We start from the raw sequence: 26,078 nt of genomic DNA on the forward strand, positions 1-26,078 counted from the left end.
GCAGCTAAATGTAGACACGAGAAACAAGAAGGCCTCCAGACCGAATTGGAGCTGCTGTTGAAGGGAAATCAGAGGCTAATGCCTCAAAGGAGAGGAGCTGAAATCCCTTATGCAGAAGACAGGGTTGGATGGATTTTTTTTTTACATCATTCGCAGTGATCACTGATCTAAGGGTGGGCTGTTTGCAAATATTTTGTGGGATCTGCAGTGGTTGTTTTTGCCATTTAAGGTGCAATTTATAGTATATTCAACCACAGTTTGCTTGTTAATTCATGTTTAATGCATGTTAATTATGGATGTTGGAGTATAAGATAGATAGTATTGACTGTTTGCTTTTTTGACTCTTGTATAGGTAAAATTTCTCTGTTTAAAACAGTCGATTCCTGTAGCTTTATTCTCTCAGTGAATATCTGAGATTTCAAATTTCATCTACTTGAAACAAAAAGTTACTGGTCCTTGGCTGCATCGTGAGACAGTGCTGTAAATTCTGTCATTCAGTGTAAATAATTTAACTGTTGCAAATGCTGGAACACACTTCTGTGCTCTGTAATATAGAAAGAAACTGTGAGGGCAACTGAAGGGTGGCTGATACAATTAGGTTGCAAATTCAGGACCAGTAAAAGACCTGACTACAGTTTGTAACTGGGTCCCAAGGCCTAGAATAACCTTTTCAAACTGATCAAAATTGGAGTACAGAAAGCATGAGACATGCTGCTTTGGTTCAGGGTCTGCAGACACTTAGTCCCACTGCTCACCAATTTGAGAATCGTGTTGCACATTCCAAAAAACAGCTCACTAACATTCCCAGTTACACAATGCACCTCCTGAATGGGCAACACTCACACAGCAATAACCCAAAATTAAGCAGCTATCCTGGATTCTGGAAGCAAACATAATGCATCAATAAGTTGTTTAGCTTGTGACTATGGAAATGCAGATTCACAGCAATCTTTTCAAAAAAGAGGGAACATCATTTACCTGTCCTTTCACAGCTTTTGTTTTCCTGTCTGCTGCAGTAGAGACATAAACTTCCTTACTGTTCTTCAGATGCGAGTAAAAAATGAACACAATCCTCCCATCTACACAGTCTGGCCGATCTGAAAAAAAAAGTACTTAAATGATCCATTGCACAAATCAACATTTAAAATATTAACCCAGAAAACAGTTAATCATGACGCCAGCATAGATTTTCTCTGTCCCTTCCTAAGTTTGTGTACTGGTCCTGGCAATGAACGATTATAAATTAAATTAAATGTTTGCAACAACTGGCTAAATCTAGCATTTTAGTCATCTTACTTTGTGCACAACACAGGACACCAAGGGTTCTACTTGAGAATACCATTATACAACATGGAGGACAATGTTTACAATTCATATTTCACGATCCAAAGTAACTCAGTACACCATAACACCTCATGTCACAATATGGGAAAGAAAACATTGACCATGATTTTTTTTTAAGGCATGCATCAATGATTAACATTGGAATCCTAAATCTAAAGCTCATATTCTGAGCAAACAATCCTTGCTTCCCCTTCATAGTTTATGTGCCAGGTCCAATAATTTCTGGGTCAGGAAACTCGCTTACTCTTCGTTAAGTGCTAGAAGCTGAGCAGTAATTTACTGCTTGTCACTCAGATCAAACACTGTTAAACTCCATTTTTTTTCCAAAATATCCCTTTCTCTCTCTCTCTGCAACATCCAGAGCTGGTATACTGCGAATGTAAACTCCAAAACATGAGCAGCAAAAAGACCACTTTAGGACGTGGCCCATATGCTGCATTAACATACATCTATACATAAAAATACACACAAATTACTTTCAGCAAATCTAGGCCTTGGGAGAGGGTACAGAGGAAGTCTACCAGGATGAAACCAGGCGATGAGTGGCTTCAGTTATGTGGAGAGATTAGAGAAGCTGAGATTGTTCTCCTTGGAGCAGGGAAGGTTAAGGGGGGACTGAATTGGGCTATTTAAAATGATGAGGGGTTTTGATGGACAAATGTTTCCTTTGGCAAATGTGTTGGTAATCTGGCTGAATAACCAGCAGGGAAATGGAGAAATATTTTCACAGAGACTTATTAAGATCTAGAATGCGCTATGGTACCTGAAAGGACAAAGGAATCAGATTCTTTATGAACATTCAAAAGGCAATTGGACATATACTGGAAGACAACTAATTTCCAGGGTTATGGGGGGTAACAGGCTGGGGTGTGAGGCTAGACAGGACTGCTCTTTCAAAGAGCTGGCATATGCATGATGGGTCAAATGGCCCCCTTCTGTGCTGTAAGGTTCTATCATTCTAAAACTGTCCCTTCCATTTAAATGGCAAAACATGTTTTTGTTTGCCTGTTTTTCCCATTGTGCAATAAGAAATCAAAAATAGGATATAGAATACCACATACCAGAATAGGAGGCATAAACTTAAACTAGACTATCATAGTACTCAAAAAATGAAATTTATATTAAGATAGAATCCTATGCATTATGAAAAAGGTATAAGATGCCATGTGGAGTTATGAACTGAATTACGATTTTGACCATGTTCTCAAGATTAGATGAAGTACTCAAGCTTTATTATTTTGGTTTTTAATCAGAACTCTACAATGTCATGTAGCCTTGAAACACAAATTTTCCTCTGTTTTAAAACAGCTGTAAATGCAGCTTTAAAACGAATTTTTCCTGGAACCATTGTCTCCTGAAAACAGTGATCAAAATGAGAATCCCCAACTCAAGATTATCTTGATTCATCATCTGTGCCATTGTTTCAGAATGAATGCATCAGACTTGTCAAGAGACATCTGGAAAAAGTATTTTAAACAGCCTCCCCCATTTCTCAATTTGTGACCTTGAATTAGCAGCTGTGCAATCAGCCTGTGGTATAATGTGACAGAAAATGTACTGCTCTTCAATTGCAATATAATAAATATCTCCAGCTGTCTACCTGCTTAGAAGGCACATGAATGATAACTACTGGATTGGTGAAATACAGCTCCTGAACTATGAATTTTTATTTGACAGTATATAATTTTAATGTAGACGTATTTTAATATGAATAATTTTATTAGAAAAGAGCTGCAGGCTCCAAAGCAAAATCCTACTGACACTGGGAACCTCATAAATCTCACACATCATTGGATTGAACACCATTCCACTACATGACATTACCTGACTCTATTTCAATCCCTTTTTCAAATCCAGCAAAAAACTCTTCCCCTTCCAACATTTCGACCATATCAGATGGCTCAGGACCACAATACCGGAGCTCCAGTTTCTTGCATACAGATTCAACCTAAGCAATGGAAGGTCACATTAAGAAAAACCAGGCAAATAAAGTCTCACAAGCATTGTGAAATATAGACAAGCATTAAATGCTGGCCTAGCCAGCAATGCCAACATCTCGTTAACGAATAAATAAAAAAAATTGTCTGCAAAGTTAGACAAAGAAATTCAACTGTCCTCCTCATGAAGTGTATAAAAAGTGCAAGCCATGGCTCAATTGACTGAGTTGAAGTCCCACTCTAGAGACGAGCACAATATCTAAAGCTGACATCCTAATGCAGTACAGAGGGGACGCTGTGCTACCAAAGGTGCTAGCTTTTTTGTGTCAGTTGTGGCTCAGTTGGTAGTAAATTTGCCTCTGAGTCACAAGGTTGTGGACTCCAGAAGCGTGAACACAAAAATCTTAGCCGACATCTCAGTGTCATACTGAGGATGTGCTGCATTTTCGAAGGTGCCATTTTTCAATCAGACGTTAAACTGAAACCCCATCTGCCCTCTCAGGTAGATGATAAAGATCTCATGGCACCATTTTGAAGAAGAGCAGGTGTGTTATCCTCAATATCCCTTAATCAACATCACAAGAATAGATTATCTAGTTATTATTGCATTGCTACTGACTAGGGAATTTGTTGAGCTCAAATCGGCTGCCACGTTTCATACATTACAATAGTGACTACACTTCAGAAGTACTTCATTGGCTCTAAAGCTCTTTGGGATGGCCATGAAAGGCGCAATGTAAATGCAAGTCTTTCTTTTTACTTTCTCTTTTAGATGAGATGTTAAATCAAGGCCCTACCTGATTTATCAGGTGGAGTTGTCCTGGCCAATATTTATCCTTAAACCAACTTTATCAAAACAGATTATTAGGTTATTATCACGCTGCACCTTTCATAAGAACATAAGAAATAGGAACAAGAATAGGCATTTGGTCCCTCAAGCCTTCTCTGCCATTCAATAAGATCATGGCTGATCTTCTTGTGCTTCGATTTCCACATTCACATCTAAGCCCGATAACTTTTGATTCCCTTGCCTAGCAAGAATTTATCTACCTCTGCCTTGAAATTATTCAACGACCCCCCCCTCCACTGCTTTCTGAGGCAGGGAGTTCCAGAGTCGCACAACTCTCAGAGAAAAATTATCTCATCTCTGCCCTAAAAGGGCGAGCCCTAATTTTAAAACAGTGCCCCGTAGCTCTGGACTCACCCACAAGAGGAAACATCCTTTCGACATCCACCTTGTCAAGGTCGTTCAGGGTTTTGTATACTTCAATCAAATCACCCCTCACTCTTCTAAACTCCAGTGGAAACAAGCCCAGTCTGCCCAAACTTTTCTCATAAGGCAACCTACTCAATCCAGGTATCAATCTAGTAAACCTCCTTTGAACTGCCTCCAATGCATTTACATCCTTCCTTAAACAAGGAGACCAAAACTGCACACGATATACGAGGTGCGGTCTCACCAATGCCTTATATGACTGAAGCATAATATCTTACTTTTATGTTCAATCCCTCTTATAATAAAAGATAGCTGTACCTGTTTACTAATTTTGTGTGACTCATGAATTAGAACACCTAGACCCCTCTACACCTCAGAATTATGCAGCCGTTCTCCATTTAAGTAATAGTCTACCTTTTTGTTCTTCCTGCCAAAGTGAAAAACTTCACATTTTCACACATTAAACTCCATTTACCAGGTCTTTGCCCACTCACTCAGCCTATCCATATCCAACTGCGACCTCATGTCCTTTTCACAACATACTTTCCTACCTATCTTTGTGTCATCTGCAAATTTAGCTACCACGTCTTCACTCCCCTCATCTACGTCATTGATGTAAATTGTAAAAAGTTGCGGCCCCAGCACAGACCCCCCTGGGACCCAACTCATCACATCCTGCCAATCCAGAAAAGACCCCTTTATGCATATTCTCTGCTTTCTGCCAGCCAGCCAATCTTCTATCCATGTTAATATGTTAACCTCTACACCATACGCTTTTATTTTCATAATAATGTGATGCAACATATCAAATGCCTTCTGGAAATCCAAGTACAGTATGTCTACAGGCTCCCCTTTATCCACTGCGTAGGTTAATCCTTCAAAAAACTCGAATAAATTGGTTAAATATGATTTCCCTTTCACAAAACCATGCTAACTCTTCCTGATTGCCTTGAACTCTTCTAAATGCCCAGCTACAACCTCCTTAATGATTGATTTTAACAACTTCCCCACGGCATATGTCAAACTAACTGGCCTATAGTTTCCTGTTTTCTGCCTCCCTCCCTTCTTGAATAGAGGGGTTATTTTTGCTACTTTCCAGCCTGATGGAATCTTTCCAGGATCTAGAGAATTCTGAGAAAATTAACACCAGTGCATCGACTTTCTCATCAGCCACCTCTTTTAAGACCCTAGGGCCATAATTTTTAGCTCAACGGGTGGGCGCGTGCCCGACCTGACCAAGCATGAAATGACGCGCATTGTCATCTGCCGAGCGTGGCCGAGTGTCAAGCATCAACGCAGAGTCGCTCGATAGTTCGGTCAGTGGGTGCGCACCGAAGACAGCAGTGCGCCCACCAACCATTATAAGGCCTACTAAGGCCATTAAGTTATCAACTGTCCTGAATTTTTGGCGAGAAGACCAAGTGGCCTTTGCATTTTTTGGAAACCTCATCCAAGGGCAGATGAGGTTTCCAAAAGCAAGTACAAATGGAATAAGATCTTTAATTTTTAATTAAAAACATGTCCCTGCTCATGTGACAGAGTCACATGAGGAACATGTTTTATTAAATTTTTCTGATGTTTAAAAATGTTTTCAATATTTTGATCATCTCCCTGAGGCAGCTCCATGCCTCAGGGAGATTATTCAGCGCTCCTTTGCGCACATGAGCGAAGTACGCGCTAGGCCAGCTCGCACTCCTTCCCCCACCCCACAGGCAGCAATCAATGCTGCCGCACGCGGATCACACTGGGCAGGCCTTAATTGGCCCGCCAGCATGAAATTGCGGTGCACTGCAGATCGTGGGTGGCAGTCAGCTTCCCAACTGTCCCTGCCAATCCCACATGCCAAGGGCAAAACTCTGCCCTAGGATGTAGTCCATCGGGACCTGGAGACTTGCCAGCCCACAGCTACATCAATTTTCTCAGTGCTGTTTCCCTAGTGATTTCAATTTCACCAAATTCCTCATTCCCTTTCACTTCCTGATTTGCAGCTATTACTGGAATTTTTTAATCCTCTTATAGTGAACACAGAAGCAAAATATTTGTTCATTTCTTCCGCCATTTCCTTATTATCTACTATTAACTCCCCACTGTCACCTGCTAGAGGACCAATATTCACTTTGTTTATTCTTTTCCTTTTTAAACACCTGTAGAAACTCTTGCTATCCATTTTTACATTTCTAATTAGTTTCCTCTCATACTCTAATTTCTTTCCCCTGGTTAACCTTTTAGACATTCTCTGTTGTTTTTTATATTCTGACCAATCATCTGTCTTGCCACTCATTTTTGTGGATTGTATGCTTTTTCCTTAAGTTTGATGCTTTCCTTAATTTCTTTAGTTAATAACGGATGGTGGGTCCTCCCCTTAGAATTTTTCTTTATAATAGGAATTTACTTATTCGGAATACTCTGAAATATCCCCTTAAATGTCTGCCACTGCTTCTGTATTGATCTATCTTCTAGCATAGTTTCCCAGTTCACTTTAGCTAGCGCAGCTTTCATCCCCAGATAGTTGCCCTTATTTAAGTTTATGATACTAGTCTTAGACCCACTCTTCTCCCTTTCAAACTTGATGTAGAATTCAATCATATTGTGGTCACTGCTACCTAGGGATGCCTTTACTCTAAGGTCATTAATTAATCCTGTCACATTAAACAATACCAAGTTTAATATAACCTGCTCTCTGGTTTGTTCCAGAATATGCTGCTCTAAGAAGCTATCTCGAAAGCATTCTAAGGACTCTTCATCCAACCTACCACTGCCAATCTGATTTTTCCAATTTATGTGTAGATTAAAATCACCTATGATTATTGCTGTCCCTTTATCACAAGCACACAATATTTTCTCTTGTATACTTTGTCCTACATTGTGGCTACTGTTAGGGGCCCTGTATGCCACTCCGGCTAATGACTTTTTGCCCCTACTATTCCTCATCTCCACCCAAACCGATTCTACATCCCGATCTCCTAAACCAAGGTCATCTCTAACTATTGCATCAATACCCTCTTTGATTAACAGTGGTACCCCTCCACCCTTACCTAGCTTCTTATTCTTCTTGAATGTCATGTGCTCCTCAAAATTAAGGACCAATCTTTGCTGTCCTGCAGCCATGTCACCGATCAGATCATATTTATTTACTTCAATGTGGGCCATCAAATTATTTACTTAATTATGAATGCTTCGCGCATTCAGACAGAGAGCCTTCAGTTTTGTCTTTTTGTTATCTTTGCAACATCTAATCTTGACTTTTGATGTATTCTTAGGTTTTTTCTCTCTGGCCCTTCCTGCCAATCTCTGACCCTCATTTCTCACATTACTATTTTGCTCTCCTGTCTTTACTCTACACCTTGAATTGCTACCTCTATCCAAGCTTGATCCCTCAGTCCTCTTATTTAGTTTAAAGCCTTGTCTACTTCCTCAGTTATGTGATTTGCGAGGATACTCGTCCCAGTACAGTTCAGGAGTAAACCGTCCCATCGGTACTGCCCCGACTTTCCCCAGTACTGATGCCAGTGCCCCACAAAGCGCTCTTTCAGTCACACGTTTATCTCTCTAATCTTATATGCCCTATGCCAATTTGCAGGACACTCTGGTAATAACCCAGAGATTATTACCTTTGAGGTTCTGCTTCTTAATTTGGTACCTAGCTCCTCATACAGACTTTGCAGAACCTCTTTCCTCGTTCTACCTATGTCATCAGGACCTACATGGACCATGACAACTGTATCCTCCCCCTCCCACTGCAAGTTCATCTCCAGCTCTGAGCAGATGTCCTGAACCCTGGCACCAGGCAGGCACCATAGCCATCTGGACTCAAGCTCTTTGCTTCAGAGAACAGTGTCAACACCCCTTACTATACTATCCCCTACCACCACCACATTCCTTTTTGGTCCTACTGAGCCCAACTGTCTGCCTCATTTCCTACATTAGCAACAGAGGACTTAGGAGCAGGAGTAGGCCATTCGGCCATTTGAGCCTGCTTCACCATTCATGGCTGATCTGATTGTGGTCGCAACTCTACCTTCCTGTCTGTCCCCCATAATCCTTGACTCCCTTGCCCTTCAAAAATCTATCTAATGTCTTGAATAAATCCAATGACCCAGCCTCCACTGCTTTCTCTGGCAGAGAATTCCACAGACTAACAACCCTCCAAGAGAAATTTTTGTTTTCATTTTTGTCTTAAAGGGAGACCTCTTATTTTTAATCTGTGGCCCCTAGCTCTAGTCTCTCCCACAAGAGGAAACAACCACCCTGTAACCATCCTATCAAGTCCCCTTAGGATCTTACATGTTTCAATAAGGTCACACCTCATTCTTCTAAACTCCAATGGGTATAGGCCCAACCTGTTCAACCTTTCTTCATAAGGTAAGTCCTTCATCCCAGGAATAAGTCAAGTGAACCTTCACTGAACTGCTTCTTATGCAATTATATCATTTTTCAAATAAGGAGACTAAAACTGTACACAGTACTCCACGGTCCATAGTACTCACCAAGGCCCTGTACAGCTGCAATAAAACTTCCCACTTTTATATTCCATTCCCCTTACAAATGCCAACATTCCATTTGCCTTCCTAGTCACTTGCTGTACCTGCATACTAGCTTTTTTGATCCATGTACCAGGATACTCATATCCTCTACTACCAAATTCTCTCTGCATTTAAATAGTATACTGCTTTTCCATTTTCCTGCCAATTGGACGAGTTCACATTTTCCCACATTATACTCAATCAGCCAAATTTTTGCCCACTCATTTAACCTGTCTATATGCCTTTGTAGACTCATCACCTCTTCTTGACAACTTACTGACTTATCTCAGTGTCATCGTCAAATTTAACTATCATACACTTGGTCCCTTCACCAAAGTCATTGATATAGATTGTAAATTGTTCAGGCCCTAACACTGATCCCTGCGACACTCCATTAGCTACAGCTTGCAAACCCGAAAAAGACCCATTTATCCCTACTCTGCTTCTTGTTAGCTTATCAATCCTTTATTCATACTAATTATGTTTGCCCCTACACCATGAGATCTTATTTGTAGTAACCTTTGATGTGGCACCTTATCAAATAACTCTTGGAAATTCAAGTACACCAAATCTACAGGTTCCCCATTATCCAGTTTGCCTCGTACTTCCTCAAAGAACTCTACTAAATTAGTTAAACACAATTTCCCTTTCACAAAACAATGTTTCCTCTGCTTGATTCCATTGTGATTTTCTAAGTATTCTGCTATAAGCTCTTTAATAATGAATTCTAGCAATTTCCCTATGACAGGTGCGAGGCTAACTGGCCTTTAATTTCCTGCTTTCTGTCTCCCTCCTTTCTTGAATAAAAGTGTTATATTTGCTATTTTTCAATCTGTTGGGACCTTGCCAGAATGTAAGGAATTTTGGAAAATTATAACTAATGCATCTACTATCTCTGCAGTCACTTCTTTTATAACCCTGAGATGCAGGCCATCAGGTCTTGGGGACTTATCAGCTGTTAGGTCTAATAGATTTCCTAGTACCTTTTCCCTGGTGACGGTGATTGTTTTAAGTTCCTCCACCCCTTTCATTTCTTGATTTTTAAGTGTCTTTGGGAAATTTTCGAAGACAGATACAAAATACCATTGTTCATTTCCTTGTTTTCCAGTATTAATTCCCCAGACTCATTCTCTAGAGACCAACTAGATAGTTAATCTTTTCCTGTTAAATAGTTGGAGAAATTCTTACTATCAGTTTTTATATTTCTAGCTATCTTTCTCTCATTCTCTAGTTCCTCCCACTTTGTTAGTTTTTTTTTTAGCCCTTCTTTCTGGTTCTTAAAATCTGCCCAATCTTCTGAACTGCCATTAATCTTCAAAGATTTGTCTGGTGTTTCTTTCATGCTATCCTTATTTCCTTGTTTAACCAAGGTTGCTGCATCCTTCTCCTAGAGTCTTTCTTTCTCACTAGGATAAATCTTTGCTGAGAGTTAGTAAATGTGTCTTAAAAGTCTTCGACTGCATCTCTACTATTCTACCTTTTAACCTAGTATCCCAGTCCACTTTTGCCAACTGTGCCTTTATACCCTTATAATTATCTTTATTTAGGTTCAAAGCACTAGTCTTAGATCCAGACTTCTCACCCGCAAACTGAACATGAAATTCTATCATGTTATGATTGCTATCATGAACAGGCTTCTCTACAATGAGGTTATTGATTAATCCTGTCTGATTGCACATTTCCAGGTCTAGAATAGTCTCTCATTGATACTAGAATGTACTACTCTAAGAAAATGTCCTGAATACAAGCTATGACCTAATTTTCCATGCTACTTTTGCTGATGCAATTCATTCAATTTACATGTAGATTAAACTCATCAACTGTGACCTTAATTGCAACATTGACTTTAACTGCAACAGTGACTATACTTCATAATTATTCCTTGCCTGTAAAGTACTTTGGGATGCTTTGAGATCTAAAAAGATGATAATAAATGCAAATCTTTCTTCTTTCTGTGAGGAAAGCATACCTTGTGTTTGGGAACACACTGCAGGAAAATTTGCTCTGGGTCCTTCTTTCTCTGCAGCGCCAAAAAATTGACCTGCCACTTCCGTAAGCGTTCGTACACTTTTTTAGCAATACCACCGACATATGTCTTAGTTGTGTACCACAACCAGTACCTGTTTAACCCAAAAAAAAAGCAGAATTCATCAGCAAGGCATTTGCTCTGAACAAGTAGTTCTGATTCTCCAGTAATGCTGCGTATATGTCATGGACATCTTCCTGAAAAAGGAAAAAAGATAATTGGGAGGAGTGCCAGCTCCAGGCCACTGTTATAACCCCATAGAGCAGAAATGCCCAGAAACAGAAACTGGTCAGACCTGACAAGCAAGTTCCTTTCATTCAATTGTCCAAGCCCACAGTCACTTGTTTCTCAATTCCATCTCACTGTGCATAAATTTCTTCCAATGCTGCCTTTAGTATTTCAACTTCCTGAATATGGAGTACTGTGAAAGATTGCCACCTCAACCATTGATTTACCAGTTAGGGAACAGCTTTTCTCCAGACAGCAAGCCTGTACCTATCGATTGGGTTTTGAAAATTCAAAACACTGCGATCAACCGCAGAAGAAACAACGACCATCAATGGTTTGGGAAGATTGTAGAGGCTATGAAAACAGTGGAGTTGGCATCAGTAATGGAATGGAGTATTTAAGTCACAATGCAAATTTTGGTCCATGTGATCTCCTGGACTGGCTTTAATCACCTGAGGAAGGGTAGGAGAGGAATTTCCTAGAGTAATTTTTTCCATGTCAGCTACTTTCTCCCCATGTCTCTAAAGACATTATGGTTGCAGGAGTTGGGAGGCTGGGATGAAGGGAAGTGTTTAGTCCTGATCTTCCAGCCATGTTAGGTATGAGGTGGGCGTGATGGACCAGTGGGCTTTTCCTGCTTGTCAATTTTGCATGTTCATGTGAATTTAAAATGCAGTTTTCCACACATTTAAATTTGCTGATATAAATTGTCAAGCTTTGAGAGAGAGAGAAAAAAAATCAATAACCACAGCACTCATTTGTTAAATGTGAGTAATGCCAACATGGAGGAGGAGAAATTATTTCAAAGAGGGGCTTCATTGATTCCCCAGGGACAGACACTGCTATGGCCTGCTACCTAAGCAGTGATATTATTGAAGATAATGGCTTGTAACCACATGAACAAATTTCTCCCCTCATGTCTTGAATGGTTTTGAGTAATATTGCTTTGGTTGTTAGAAATAAAAATGGCTTTATCAAATGCATCATTTAATGGTGATTATTCTTGACACAAAATCATATGTGGTCCACTCACTAACTGTGGCAACTTGATCTGGCCCCAGACTAAAATGTGGAAATCCTTCTTTAGTGGGCAGAATTCCTCTTTTGTCTGTATTTAAACAGTCAGCTAAATAAATTATGTTGTCAAAAAATTCAAATTTCAAAGCCACAATTTGTTAGCTTGTTTGGGCACGGAAGAGAGAGAGATAAAGGTCGTGGAGACTCTGCAAAATCTTTAAAAATAGTGGGCGGGACCCAGGTTCGAAAAGTCCGCCCCCATTTCCGACAGATCCCATTTTAGCTGGTAGAGGGAAGAGGGCAGGGCATGAAGGAAATCGGAACTCAGCAGGGCCATATGAACTCAGTGCTAAGTTCAAACAGACACGATTTTCGCTGTAGCAAAAGTATTCCTGTAGGGGAGGTGAAGGCATATTGTCGCTAAACCAGAATCCCAGGGTAATGCTATGGGGACTGGGGTTCGAATCCTATCACAGCAGAATAAAATTCTGGAATTAAAAGTTGAATGATGACCATGAAACCATTGCCGATTGTTTTAATGACCCATCTTGTTCACTAATGTCACTTTAGGGAAGGAAATCTGTCCATGTGACTAACTACATATTCATGTGACAGACTGGTTAGCTCTTAAATGCCCTCTGAAACGGCCTAGCAACCAATTCAGTTGTATCAACCGAGTACCAAACCATTGCAAAGTCACAAAAAAGGAATAAAACCAGGCGGGCCACCCGGCATCGGCCGAGGCACTGGAAAAGACAACAGCAAACTCAGTTCTGTTGACCCTGCAAAGTCCTCCTTAGTAACATATGGGGCTTGTGCCAAAATTGGGAGAGCTGTCTCACAGACTAGTCAAGCAACAGCCTGACATAGTCATCATACACCACCATCACCATCCCTGCAGGGGTGACGGTACAGTGGTATACAGTCGGGGGTGGGGGAGTTGCCCTGGGAGTCCTCAACATCGACTCCAGACCCCATGAAGTCTCATGGCATCAGGCCAAACATGGGCAAGGAAACCTTCTGCTGGTTACCACGTACCTCCCTCCCTCAGTCAATGAGTCAGTGCTCCTCCATGTTGAACACCACTTGGAGGAAGCACTGAGGGTGGCAAGGATGCAGAATTTACTCTGGGTGGGGGACTTCAATGTCCATCACCAAGAATGATTCAGAAGCACCACAGTTGGCTGAGTCCTAAAGGACATAACAGCTAGACTGTGTCTGCAGCAGGTGGTGAGAGAACAAACAAGAGGGAAAAACATACATGATCTCATCCTAGCCAATCTGCTTGCCGCAGCTGCATCTGTCAATGACAATATCGGTAGGAGTGACCACTGCATAGTCATTGTGGAGACTAAATTCCGCTTTCATGTTGAGGATACCCTCCATCGTGTTGTGCGGCACTACCATCATGCTAAATGGGATAAATTTCAAACAGACCTAGCAACTCAAAACTGGGTATCAGCAGCAGCAGCAGAATTGTACTCCAACACAATCTGTAACCTCATGGCCTGGCATATCCCCCACTCTACAAGCCAGGGGATCAACCCTGGTTCAACGAAGAGTGCAAGAGGGCATGCCAGGAGCAGCACCTAAAAATGAGGTGTCAGCCTGGACAAGCTATAACACAGGACTACTTTGGTGAAAAACAGCATAAGCAGCAAATGATGGACAGAGTTAAGCGGCTCCACAACCAATGGATCCTACATACAACTAAGATCTGCAGTCCTGCCACATCCAATCGTGAATGGTGGTGGGCAATTAAACATCTCACTGGAGGAGGAGGCTCCACAAATAGCCCCATCATCAATTTTGGAAGAGCCCAGCACATTAGTGCAAAAGATAAGGCTGAAGTATTTGCTACAATCTTCAGCCAGAAGTGCCCAGTGGATGATCCATCTTAGCCTCCTCCGGAGGTCCCCAGCATCACAGATGCCAGTCTTCAGCCAATTCGATTCACTCCGTGTGATATCAAGAAACAGCTGGAAGCACTGGATACTGCTAAGGCTATGGGCCCTGACAAATATTCCAGCAATAGTACAGAAGACTTGTGCTCCAGAACTTGCTGTGCCCCTAGCCAATCTGTTCCAGTACAGCTACAACACTGGCATCTACCTGGCTATGTAGAAAATTGCCCAGGTATGTCCTGTACACAAAAAGCAGGATAAATCCAACCCAGCCAATTACCACCCCATCAGTCTACTCTCCATCATCAGTAAAGTAATGGAAGGGGTCATCAACAGTGCTATAAAGCGATACTTGCTTAGCAATAACCTGCTCACTGGTGCACAGTTTGGGTTCCACCAGGGTCACTCAACTACTAACCTCATTATAGCTTGGTACAAACATGGACAAAAGAGCTGAACTCCAGAGGTGAGGTGAGAGTGACTGCCCTTGACATCAAGGCTACATTTGACCAAGTGTGGCATCAAGGAGCCCTAGCAAAACTGGAGTCAATGAGAACAAGGGAAAAAACTCTCTGCTGATTGGAGTATACCTAGCATAAAGGAAGATGGTTGTGGCTGTTGGAGGTCAGGCACCTCAGCTCCCGGACATCACTGCAGGAGTTCCCCAGGGCAGTGTCCTAAACCCAACCATCTTCAGTGCTTCATCAATGACATTCCTTCCATCATAAGGTCAGAAGTGGGGATGCTCACACAATGTTCAGCACCATTCACGACTCCTCAGGTACTGAAGCGGTCCAAGTCCAAATGCAGCAAGTGGTACAGGGAGCCATTCAAGTGGGAGGGGAAAAGAGAAATGTAATTGTAATCAGGGATAGTATAGTTAGTGGAACAGATACTGTTCTCTGTAGCCAGAATCGAGAGTCCTGAAGGCTGTGTTGCCTGTCTGTTGCCAGGGTTAAGGATATCTCATCTGGGTTGCAAAGGAACTTGAAGTGGGAGGGGAAAGATCCAGTTGCCATGGTCCACGTAGGTACCAATGATATAGATAGAACAAGGAAAGAGGTTCAGCTGAGGGAATATGAGCAGCTCGAGGCTAAATTAAAAAGCAGAACCGAAAAGGCAATAATCTCCAGATTACTACCTGAGCCACGAGCTAATTGGCACAGGGTCAATAAGATTAAAGAGGTAAATGCATGGCTGAAAGAGTGGTGTGGGAGAAGTGGGTTTGAATTGATGGGACATTGGCACCAGTACTGGGGAAAGAGGGAGCTATTCCATTAGAACAGGCTCCACTTGAATTATGCTGGGACCAGTGTCCTGGCAAATCGCATAACTAGGGTCGTAGTTAGGGCTTTAAACTAAATAGTGGGGGGGAGGGCTCAGTTGCATAGAAATATAAAAAATCAAAGTTTAAGGAGAGTGTAAGAGAGCTGGTTAGTGACGAGGCTGATTGCTACCGAAAAGTGAAAGGAAGGGACAGAGTGTGTGAACGCCATATTGCGCCAAAGAATCATATAGGAGTAGGGAAAATTGACAATACGGCAAACTTAAAAGGCTTTGTATCTTAATGCGGGTAGCATTCGGAATAAAACTAATGAGTTAACAGCGCAAATTGGGATAAATAGGTTTGATTTGGTGGCGATTACTGAGACGTGGTTACAGGGAGAACAGGTTTGGGAGTTGAATATCCAAAGGTACTCAGTATTTCGGAAGGATAGGCGGAAGGAAAAGGAGGTGGTGTAACTTTGTTAGTAAAGGAAGAGATCAGTGCTATAGTGAGGAATGATATAGGCACTGGAGAGCAAGATGTAGGGTCAGTCTGGGTAGAAATAAGAAATAGCAAGGGAAAGAAGTCCCTGGTGGGAGTAATCTATTGGTCCCCAAATTGTAGGGCACAGTATAAACCAGGAAATACTGGGAGCATGTAAGAAAGGCACGGCAATAATCATGGGTGATTTTAATATGCATATAGACTGAACTAATCAAATTGGCAAGGGTAGCTTCGAGGGAGAGTTCACAGAGTGTATTAGAGATTGTTTCTTGGAGCAATATGTTGTGGAACCAACCAGAGAGCAGGCTATTCTGGATTTGGTTTTGTGTAATGAGATGGGATTAATTAATGATCTCATAGTAAAGGATCCTTTAGGGAAGAGTGATCATAGCATGCTAGAATTTCAAGTTCAGTTTGAGAGCAAGAAACTTGAGTCCTACACGAGTGTTTGGAGTTAAACAAAGGTAACTACATAGGTTTGAGGGCAGATTTGGCCCTAGTGGACTGGGCAGGAAGACTACAAGGTAGGGCAGTTGATGAACAGTGGAAGATATTTAAGGAGATATTCAATTCCTCCCAAGTAAAATATATTCCAAAGAGGAAGAAAGATGGTAAGAGGGGAAAAAGCATCCATGGCTAAGCAAGGAAGTTAAAGATAACATAAAGGCAAAAATTAAGGCATACCAAATTGCAAAGGTCAGTGGCAGGCTGGAAGGTTGGGAAACTTTTAAAGATCAACAAAGGTTACTAAAAAAAAAATAAAAAGAGCAAAGGTAAATTATGAAAGAAAACTAGCGCAAAATGTAAAAACTGATAGTAAGATACTACAAGTATATAAAAGGAAAGAGAATAGCTAAAGTGAATGTTGGTCCCTTGGAGGACGAGACTGGGGAGTTAATAGTGGGGAATGCACAAATGGCAGAGGAGCTTAATCAATATTTTGCCTCAGTTTTCACGGTGGAGTTTTCACAGTACCACCCCAATAATAACAGGTCGTGCAGAGGGTATAGAGAAGGAGGAACTCAGAACAATCACCATCACTAGAGAAAAATTACTGATCAAACTATTGGGATTAAAGGCTGACAAGTCCCCAGGACCTGACGGCCTACATCTCAGGGTCTTAAAGGAAGTGGCAGCGGAGATAGTGGATGCACTGGCCATAATATTCCAAAATTCCCTGGATTCTGGAAAGGTTCCAGTGGATTGGAAAAATGCTAATACTTATTCAAAAAAAGGGGGGGAAGGCAGAAAATAGGAAACTATAGACCAGTTAATTTAACGTCTGTCATTGGGAAATTGTTGGAATCCATTTTTAAGGAAGTAGTAATGGGGCATTTGGAAAGTCAAAAAGCAATCCATCAGAATCAGCATGGTTTTATGAAGAATTAAATCATGTTTGATTAATTTTCTAGAGTTCTTTGAAGATGTGACGAGCAAAGTGGATATTGGGGATCCTGTAGATGTAGTATATCTGGACTTCCAGAAGGCCTAGGATAAGGTGCCGCACAAAAGATTAATACACAAGGTAAGATCACATGGAGTTAGGGGTAATATACTAGCTTGGATAGAGGATTGGCTAACCAACAGAAAGCAGAGAGTTGGAATAAATGGGTCTTTTTCTGGATGGCAAGCTGTAACTAGTGGGGTGCCACAGGGTTCAGTCCTTGGGCCCCAACTATTTACAATCTATATTAATGACTTGGATTCAGTGATAGAAAGTACTATAGCTATATTTGCAGATGACACCAAAATAGATGCGAAAGTAAGTTGCAATGAAGAAGTAAGAAATTTACAAATGGATATGGACAGGTTAGGTGAATGGGCCAAAATTTGGCAGATGGAATTTAACGCGGATAAGTGTGAGGTTATCCATTTTGGTCGGAAGAATAAAAAGGTGACTTATTATTTAAATGGAGAGAAACTTCATAATGCTTCAGTGCAGAGGGATCTGGGTGTCCTCGTGCATGAATCGCTGAAAGCTAGTATGCAGGTACAGCAGGTAATAAGGAAGTCAAATGGAATTTTGGCATTTATTGCTCAAGGAATAGAGTATGAAAATAGGGAAGTGTTGTTGCAACTGTACAAGGCATTGGTGAGACCGCACCTGGAGTACTATGCACAGTTTTGGTCCCCTTACTTGAGGAAAGATGTCGTTCAGAGGAGGTTCACTAGATTGATTCCAGAGATGCGGGGCTTGTCTTATGAGGAGAGATTGAGCCGATACTCGCTTGAGTTTATAATGATGAGAGGAGATCTAATTGAGGTATACAGGAAACTAAAGGGGATAGACAAAGTGGACGTGGAGCGAATGTTTCCCCTTGTGGGGGCATTCTAGAACGAGAGGCCATAGTTTTAGGCTAAGGGGTGGTAGATTTAAATCAGAGATGAGGAGGAATTACTTTTCTTAAAGGGTCATAAATCTGTGGAATTCACTACCTCAGAGTGTTGTGGATGCTAAATAAATTTAAGGAGGAGATAGACAGATTTTTAATTAGTAACGGATTGAAAGGTTATGGGGAGAGGGCAGGAAATCGGAATTGAGGCCGAAATTAGATCAACCATGATCGTATTGAATGGCGGGGCAGGCTCCAGGGACTGAATTACTTACTCCTGCTCCTATTTCTTATGTTCTTAGATCTGGACAATATCCAGGCTTGGGCTGACAAGTGGCAAGTAACATTCGCGCCACACAAATGTCAGGCAATGACCATCTCCAACAAGAGAGAATCCAACCATCGCCCCTTGATATTCAATGGCATTACCAGCACTGAATCCCCCACTATCAACATCCTGGGGGTTACCATTGATCAGAAACTGAACTGGACTAGCCATATAAATACAGTGGCTACAAGAGCAGGTCAGAGGCTAGGAATCGTGCGATGAGTAATTCACCTCCTGACTCTCCAAAGCCTGTCCACCATCTAGAAGACACAAGTCAGGAGTGTGATGGAATACTCCCCACTTGCCTGGATGAGTGCAGTTCCCACAACACTCAAGAAGCTGGACACCATCCAGGACAAAGCAGTCCGCTTGTTTGACACTACATCCACAAACATTCACTCCCTCCATCATCAACGCATGGTAGCAGCAGTGTGTACCCACATCTACAAGATGTACTGCAGGAATTCACCAAAGCTCCTTCAACTGCACCTTCCAAACCCACAACCTCTGCCATTTGAGAAGAATAAAGGCAGCATAGATGGGAACACCACCACCTGCAGGTTCCCCTCCAAGCCACTCACCATCCTGACTTGGAAATATATCACCATTCCTTCACTGTCAAAATTCTGGAACTCTCTCCCCAACAGCACTGTGGGTGTACCTACACCACATGGACTGCAGCAGTTCAAAAAGGCAGCTCACCACCACCTTCTCAAGAGCGACTAGGGATAGGCAATAAATGCTGGCCCAGGCAGCAAAGCCCACATCCCATGAATGAATAAAAGTGTGGGGGTCACTAAGTTTTAAAGTAGACCTAAATGCTTATGCAGGACATTTAAGGTCTGGAGAACAGTCAAGTTGTGAAGTTATTTAAATCCTCAGCCCTTAAAAATTAAAAAATGGCTGCTTGTGCCAGTGAAAATTCAAAAAAATCTGTTCTACCAATTACAATAGTTGTTTGGTGACAGTTCCCCAAGGGTATCATTATGCCATTATGAGTGTTTGATTGCTTTCCACAACTTAGTACCCCACTACTGAGGTAATTCTAAGTTCACAGTTTGGTTGACAGCTCAAAGAGGTTATGAAAAGGTTAGCTGTCTTTGATGTAAGGTTGTGAATACAAGTCTGTTTATTTTTAAGCAAATAAGTACTTGAGGGGATTTAAATGGTTTGAATGAGTTTTCATGAATGGGAGTGTTTTTTTTTACTATAGTAAAGGCTATAATATTTAGCTTTTTATTTTATTTCAGCTCAACATGGCTCCTGAAGTCTGCCCATGGTGGATATTGGGTGAGCTAGCATGGAGGTTGTAAGGACTAAGTGCTGGGTGGGATGGCATGAGTTGGCATGGAGCTATAAGGGGCCAAGATGGTGGGTCGGAGAATGGGATGGCATTAAATTTGCATAGGGACATGGAAATGGCATGGAGAATGGTGGGGGTGTAATCAGGTGTGAGGGTTAGAGGCCTAAAATTTCACAAAACAACTGGGACGAAGTCCCACAGAACCAAGGTGGGCCTTTTACACAGCCCACCTTGGCACTCAGCAGCCTCTGTGGCCAACTTCTACCAGTGGCCAGGGGCAGCAGGCCCAACTCTATCCTGCACCCCCCACCTGGAACGAAGGTCGTGCCATTTGCAGCGGTTTCTCCCAAGGCAAGCCGCTGAATTTCCCGGCTTGCACTACCCACTGTGGGAGCAAAAATCCAAAGTAACTGTGACTGAGTATAGAGCTTTAATACATTTTTAAAAAAAAAATTAGAAGACTGGAGATAAAATATGAAAAAAGGCCACTTCAATCAGGTACTTCCTGCCCAACCAGCATCTCAAGCAAGGCAGAGCTGGTCAAATTGCACCGTAATCCAAATCTTCTCAACATCCATTTCTAAAGTTTTGCTGCAGTGAATAGAAAGAAATGGTTTGTGAACTCAAGCATAAATTCAAACCAGCTGCAAATGACTTCTGCACCATGTGTTAAACATTAGTGAATGTTCCATAGTGTTGCTCATGCTAAATCAGAGGATGAGTTATTTTACAAGGTCTGGAACAGAATAACATATAAAGCAGTGGGCTACATGATCATCTCCATCGTATGCTCAGTAATCTGACAAATTATTTATAGAGTCCACTTGACTTTCAATCCAAAAGGAATGAAAACTGGGTATATTCATGAAAGATATACTCTGCCAGTTTGCCGCCCAAGTGGTGAAAGTAAAAATCTATTATATCGATTCCTTAAAGACTATAAGTCATAGCTTGGCTGATAGTGAGAAGGACTCCGTTTAGATCCTTCCAGCATGCCCAGTCTCAACGCTTCACACTCTGCCTTCAAGGCGGCTGTGATGGGGAAGGGACTGTCACCCACCTCCTTCTGGAATGTGCCTTTGCATTAGCAGGTTTGGAAAGAGATGTTGTGGTTTTGCCTGAGGTTCATCCCAAACAACTCCATAACACAGGATTATGGCTCCCTGAGCCATTCCCAGGGATGTACACCGAGATAAGCATCAACTGCTGCTGGAAGACTGTCAACTTGATGAAAGATGCTCTTTGGACTGCCCAAAGCTTCCTGATTTTCCATTGCAAAGAGCTGTCGACAATAGAAAGTTGCAGGCTGGCACATTCCAAGATCCAGGGCAATGTGCTTAGGGATGCACTGAAGTTTGGGACAGTTGCCACAAAAGCTCAGTGAGAAAAGGCCTTCCTGCCATAACATACCGAGGGATTGAAAACCATGTAAAACCCCTTGGGTTGCATGCATAGAAAATGTTTCACATGAAATGTAATTATATACTGTAAATGTAACCTGTAATGGCAAGTGTAGTGAGGTACCTCATGTACTGTATTGAAAGAAACTGCTCTATATTGCACTGTCAAATTTGAACTGTTACGTAATGCAATTGTACAAATTTTAGGAAAAAAGTATATTTTTGGAAAAATAATTCCTTTAAGAGTATTAAGTCTAATTGATGTTCCATAAACAATAGGTGAGTCCACTCAAAGGTTACTTGCCAGTAAGGCTGGAGATCAGAACTCTGGATTTATACATAGGAAGGTCAGATGAATGTCTGCAGACATTTTGGCTCCAGTATTGTGTGTTCCTGGGTGGGCATTGCCTTTGTTCGTCGTAGCTTTTTGTAAAGAATGAGGCACAGGACTTTGTTTTCAACAGTATATGATGTCTAAAGTGAGATTGGCCAGGAAGTCCATGTGCACGTAAATCTTTTGCGAGCAGACTTCCTGTGGCATTGCTGATGCCAAGTCAGTTTCTTAATAAACCATTTCAGTTAAATTTCACAACCATTAATTTATAGCAAGTAAATAAGTTAAACTATTTTGTTAGAACACTGTGGCAGTGTAGGGTTGATATTTACAGGCTTGGATTCTACGATTTTGTGCACATTTGTGCAGTGTAAAATATGAAGCAAGAAAGAATGTATTTTAGTAATAGAATACTATTGATATTGTTGATAATAAAGGATATTGATTTATTGTTGATAATAAAGGATATTGATTCAAAATTTTAAAAATCTAAAATGGAGTAAGTGGTAAAGAGAAAATATATAGAAATGAAATTAATGTAACAGAAAATAATTGTAAAATGGAAACATTTATATATCTGTAGAATAACTACTTTTATCTATCTAACCCCCACAACCCCCATACCTTCAGAATGCCCCAAAGCATCTTATAGCTAATAAATATATTTGAAGTGTGGTCACTGTTACATCAGAAAACCTGGTAGCCAATTTGCACACAGCAAGGTCCCACAAATAGCTATGAAATAATGACCAATTAATCTACTTTGGTGACGTTAGTTCATATAAATACTGATCCGGACACTGAACAAACTCGCCTGTTCTTCAAATAGTGCCAGAGTATCTTTATGGCCAACGGAAAAAAACAGATGAAGCCTCTATTTAATGTCTTATCCAAAAAAAATGGCACCTATAACAATGCCGCACGTTCACAGTACTGCAGTAAAATGTCAGCTTAGATTATACACTCGAGTCCTTGAATAGGCCTTGAACCCAGCTCTTTCAAATTCAGAGGCTGATGAATAAAGAACACAGGAGTTGCTCTTTGTAACTATAAGTGAAGTACTTGAAATCTCTATATACTTGTTATGTAAACATATTGTGTGTATATCTCTAATTCATGGGCAGTAATAAATGAAATAAATATATCTGCATGGATTTTGTATACAGATATAACAAAAATATTTATAGGATTTTGTATTTATGAGTATGTTTGTGAAGGAGTAGGTTGTGGTTATGCTGGCAAGTGATAGCGGATGTACCAGGAAGACACATGAGACAGGAAGTTGGGGCACATGTTTAATACTGTCACCTCAGAAGGTCAATATCTCTCCATTAACTAACAGCAAACTCACTTATCTCACTTGCTGCTTCAGGAAAATATTTGGACTGAAAACTGACTGCTCATTTGCTTAGGTAAAAATGATCACACTTCAAAAAAATAATTCATTGGGCAGCGTTTTCCCCCCGTCGGGTGGGGTCAGGTGCGAGCGGGCGGGTTCCCGATTGGAGCCCCTGGTCAGGGGCACACCACCATTTTACGTGAGCAGACCAATTAAGGCGGAAGAACGCACAGACCTCCCTGAGGCAAAGTGCTGCCTCAGTAGATCAGCTCAAGATTCAAAAGTTCATCAAAGGCAGAAAAAAATATTCCTGACATGTCCCCTCATGTGACACTGAGCTGGGATAGTCAATTTTTTTTACTTAAACATTTTATACAAATTTTAAACCCTCACAAAACCTCATCCTGTCCGTGGATGAGGTTTCATGTTTTTTCTGAAGGTCGCCTGGGCTCTTCACCTGCTTGGCAACCTTAAGGTTGGACGGGCAGCTCAGTTGATTGTTTTAATTGCTCATTAACTGGCCTTAATAGGCTTTGACAGTTTGGTGGGCGCGCAGCCAATTCGGATGCGTGCCCGCCGAACTGAAAATCTAAATGGCGCAGGGTGACGTCAGGACGCCCGCCCGACATCACTGCGCATCATTTTACGCGTTGCTGAGTGGGCCCCGCTCCCGCTCGCCGAAGGGACAATTCTGCCCATTGTATGTGAGGTGCTTTTGAAAAATACCATCAATTCTTTCTTCTATTTGCAGAGAACATGTGGTAAAGTGGGAGTTGGATTGAATGACAGCACAAAACAGGTGTTTAGGGACTGAAGGAAGAGGAAAGTTGGGATTAGAAAGAGTTTGGTGCTGAGTGATGATTATGAAAGATTGGGTAGATGAGGCGAACAGAAAAGAGAGAGAGTTCGGGTGATGATGAGGAAGAAAACGGTGAGAGGAAGGACTAAGGTTTGAGGTTTTAGCATGATGGGGAGGGATTAGTGGTAGGCCTAGAGGGAGAGGATATCCTGAACCTTAACTAAATATTGGAGGTTTCCTCAACAGAGAGGCTTCTATTATTTAAAATAAAACAAAGCACGGCAGTGTAAATAAAATACAGCCCAGTATTTAATTTAAAGCACAGGATTCTCCACTACTGAAAAGCCTTTCAACAAATTAATTCCCCCAACAGTTCCTGGCTTAACCAACACCCTCATTCCAACATTGCTGCTACATCCTCACTCAACTGCATCCTGATCCATGACCTCTGGCAGCAATTGGATCACAAGTAGACTGCTTGAACTAGGATGAGATTAGGCAGGATCATGATGGAATGCTTTTCAGTATTACTGAGTGGTTCTGAAGTTTGATGAAGCCTTGGAGGGATAGATGGGCAACATTAACAATTACTTACTTCCTTAATGACCTTAACAGGCCGTTTAAATATCGGCGGGCGCACAGCCAACTCTGGCCCTTAGTTGCAACAGTGAAGGTTTATGAGAATTAAGAGTGTTATACTGGGATTTGGTGGAACTGGGCCACAAGTTCTAAGGTTCAACAGCACAGGTATGACACCTAGCGGCGAGAGTACGTGAGGGGAAGCTGTATTGAAGATCAGTAACAAAAACAGAATTACCTGGAAAAACTCAGCAGGTCTGGCAGCATCGGCGGAGAAGAAAAGAGTTGACGTTTCGAGTCCTCATGACCCTTCGACAGAACTTGAGTTCGAGTCCAAGAAAGAGTTGAAATATAAGCTGATTTAAGGTGTGTGTGTGGGGGGCGGAGAGATGGAGAGAGAGAGAGGTGGGGGGGGGTGTGGTTGTAGGGACAAACAAGCAGTGATAGAAGCAGATCATCAAAAGATGTCAACGACAATAGTACAATAGAACACATAGGTGTTAAAGTTAAAGTTGGTGATATTATCTAAACGAATGTGCTAATTAAGAATGGATGGTAGGGCACTCAAGGTATAGCTCTAGTGGGGTTTTTTTTTTAAATAATGGAAATAGGTGGGAAAAGGAAAATCTTTATAATTTATTGGAAAAAAAAAGGAAGGGGGAAACAGAAAGGGGGTGGGGATGGGGGAGGGAGCTCACGACCTAAAGTTGCTGAATTCAATATTCAGTCCGGATGGCTGTAAAGTGCCTAGTCGTAAGATGAGGTGCTGTTCCTCCAGTTTGCGTTGGGCTTCACTGGAACAATGCAGCAAGCCAAGGACAGACATGTGGGCAAGAGAGCAGGGTGGAGTGTTAAAATGGCAAGTGACAGGGAGGTTTGGGTCATTCTTGCGGACAGACCGCAGGTGTTCTGCAAAGCGGTCGCCCAGTTTACGTTTGGTCTCTCCAATGTAGAGGAGACCACTAAGCAGATCAGTAAGCCATTCCCAGTCTTGCATCCACCAACATCCAGGCCAAAGCAATCTGCTTGATCAGTACCCCAACCATCACCTTGAACATTTAGTCCCCCCACCACCAGCATACAAATGTCAGCAGTATGTACCATATACAAGTTGCACTGCAGCAACTCACCAACCCTCCTTCAACTGCACCTTCCGAGCTCAATTACTTAGAATGACATGGGCAGCAGATACATGGGAACACTACCACACGCAAGTTCCCCTCCAAGTTACACACTGTTCTGACTTGGAACTATAATCATCGTTCCTTCATTCTGGCTGGGTCAAAATCCTGGGGCTCCATCCTTAACAGCACAGTAGGTGTATCTACAACACATGGACAGCAGCGGTTGAAGAAGATGGTTCACTCCCACCTTCAAGGGTAGTAAGGGAATGCATGATAAATGTTGGCCTTACCAGCAACGCTCACATCATGTGAACAAAAAAACAAGGAAAAAAATGAAAAACTGTAAACTTTTTTTTTCATCAAGAGTTAGATTACTATTTCCTGGTATCAGCCATACATTTATAAATTGGAACTCTGTGCTTTACTGCTGGGCCCAATAATTTCACTGCAGCTACAAATAGGCGTTAATCTGAAATTTCTCAGAAGTAATTAAATGGAACAGTGTACTTTGTTCACAGGTACCGGGTGAAGCCATTCAATTCAAAGTCCATTATCCTGTAGATCTTTGATATT

At 41.6% G+C, this 26,078-nt stretch overlaps 1 protein-coding gene across 3 annotated transcripts in view; it reads right to left on the reverse strand.

Annotated features, from left to right (window-relative positions):
• Window positions 1-26,078, reverse strand: part of pidd1 (p53-induced death domain protein 1) — an 87,671-nt gene that overhangs the window by 13,995 nt on the left and 47,598 nt on the right. For all 3 annotated transcript variants that reach the window (XM_041196494.1, XM_041196493.1, XM_041196495.1), the window contains exons 11-13: window positions 10,990-11,140; window positions 3,169-3,292; window positions 979-1,097 (exon numbers count right to left, since the gene is read on the reverse strand). In XM_041196494.1, coding sequence (XP_041052428.1) covers window positions 979-1,097; window positions 3,169-3,292; window positions 10,990-11,140 — 394 coding nt within the window. The remainder of the gene's footprint in view (window positions 1-978; window positions 1,098-3,168; window positions 3,293-10,989; window positions 11,141-26,078) is intronic.

Source organism: Carcharodon carcharias, chromosome 10 (genome assembly GCF_017639515.1).
Source record: "Carcharodon carcharias isolate sCarCar2 chromosome 10, sCarCar2.pri, whole genome shotgun sequence".
NCBI lineage: Eukaryota > Metazoa > Chordata > Chondrichthyes > Lamniformes > Lamnidae > Carcharodon > Carcharodon carcharias.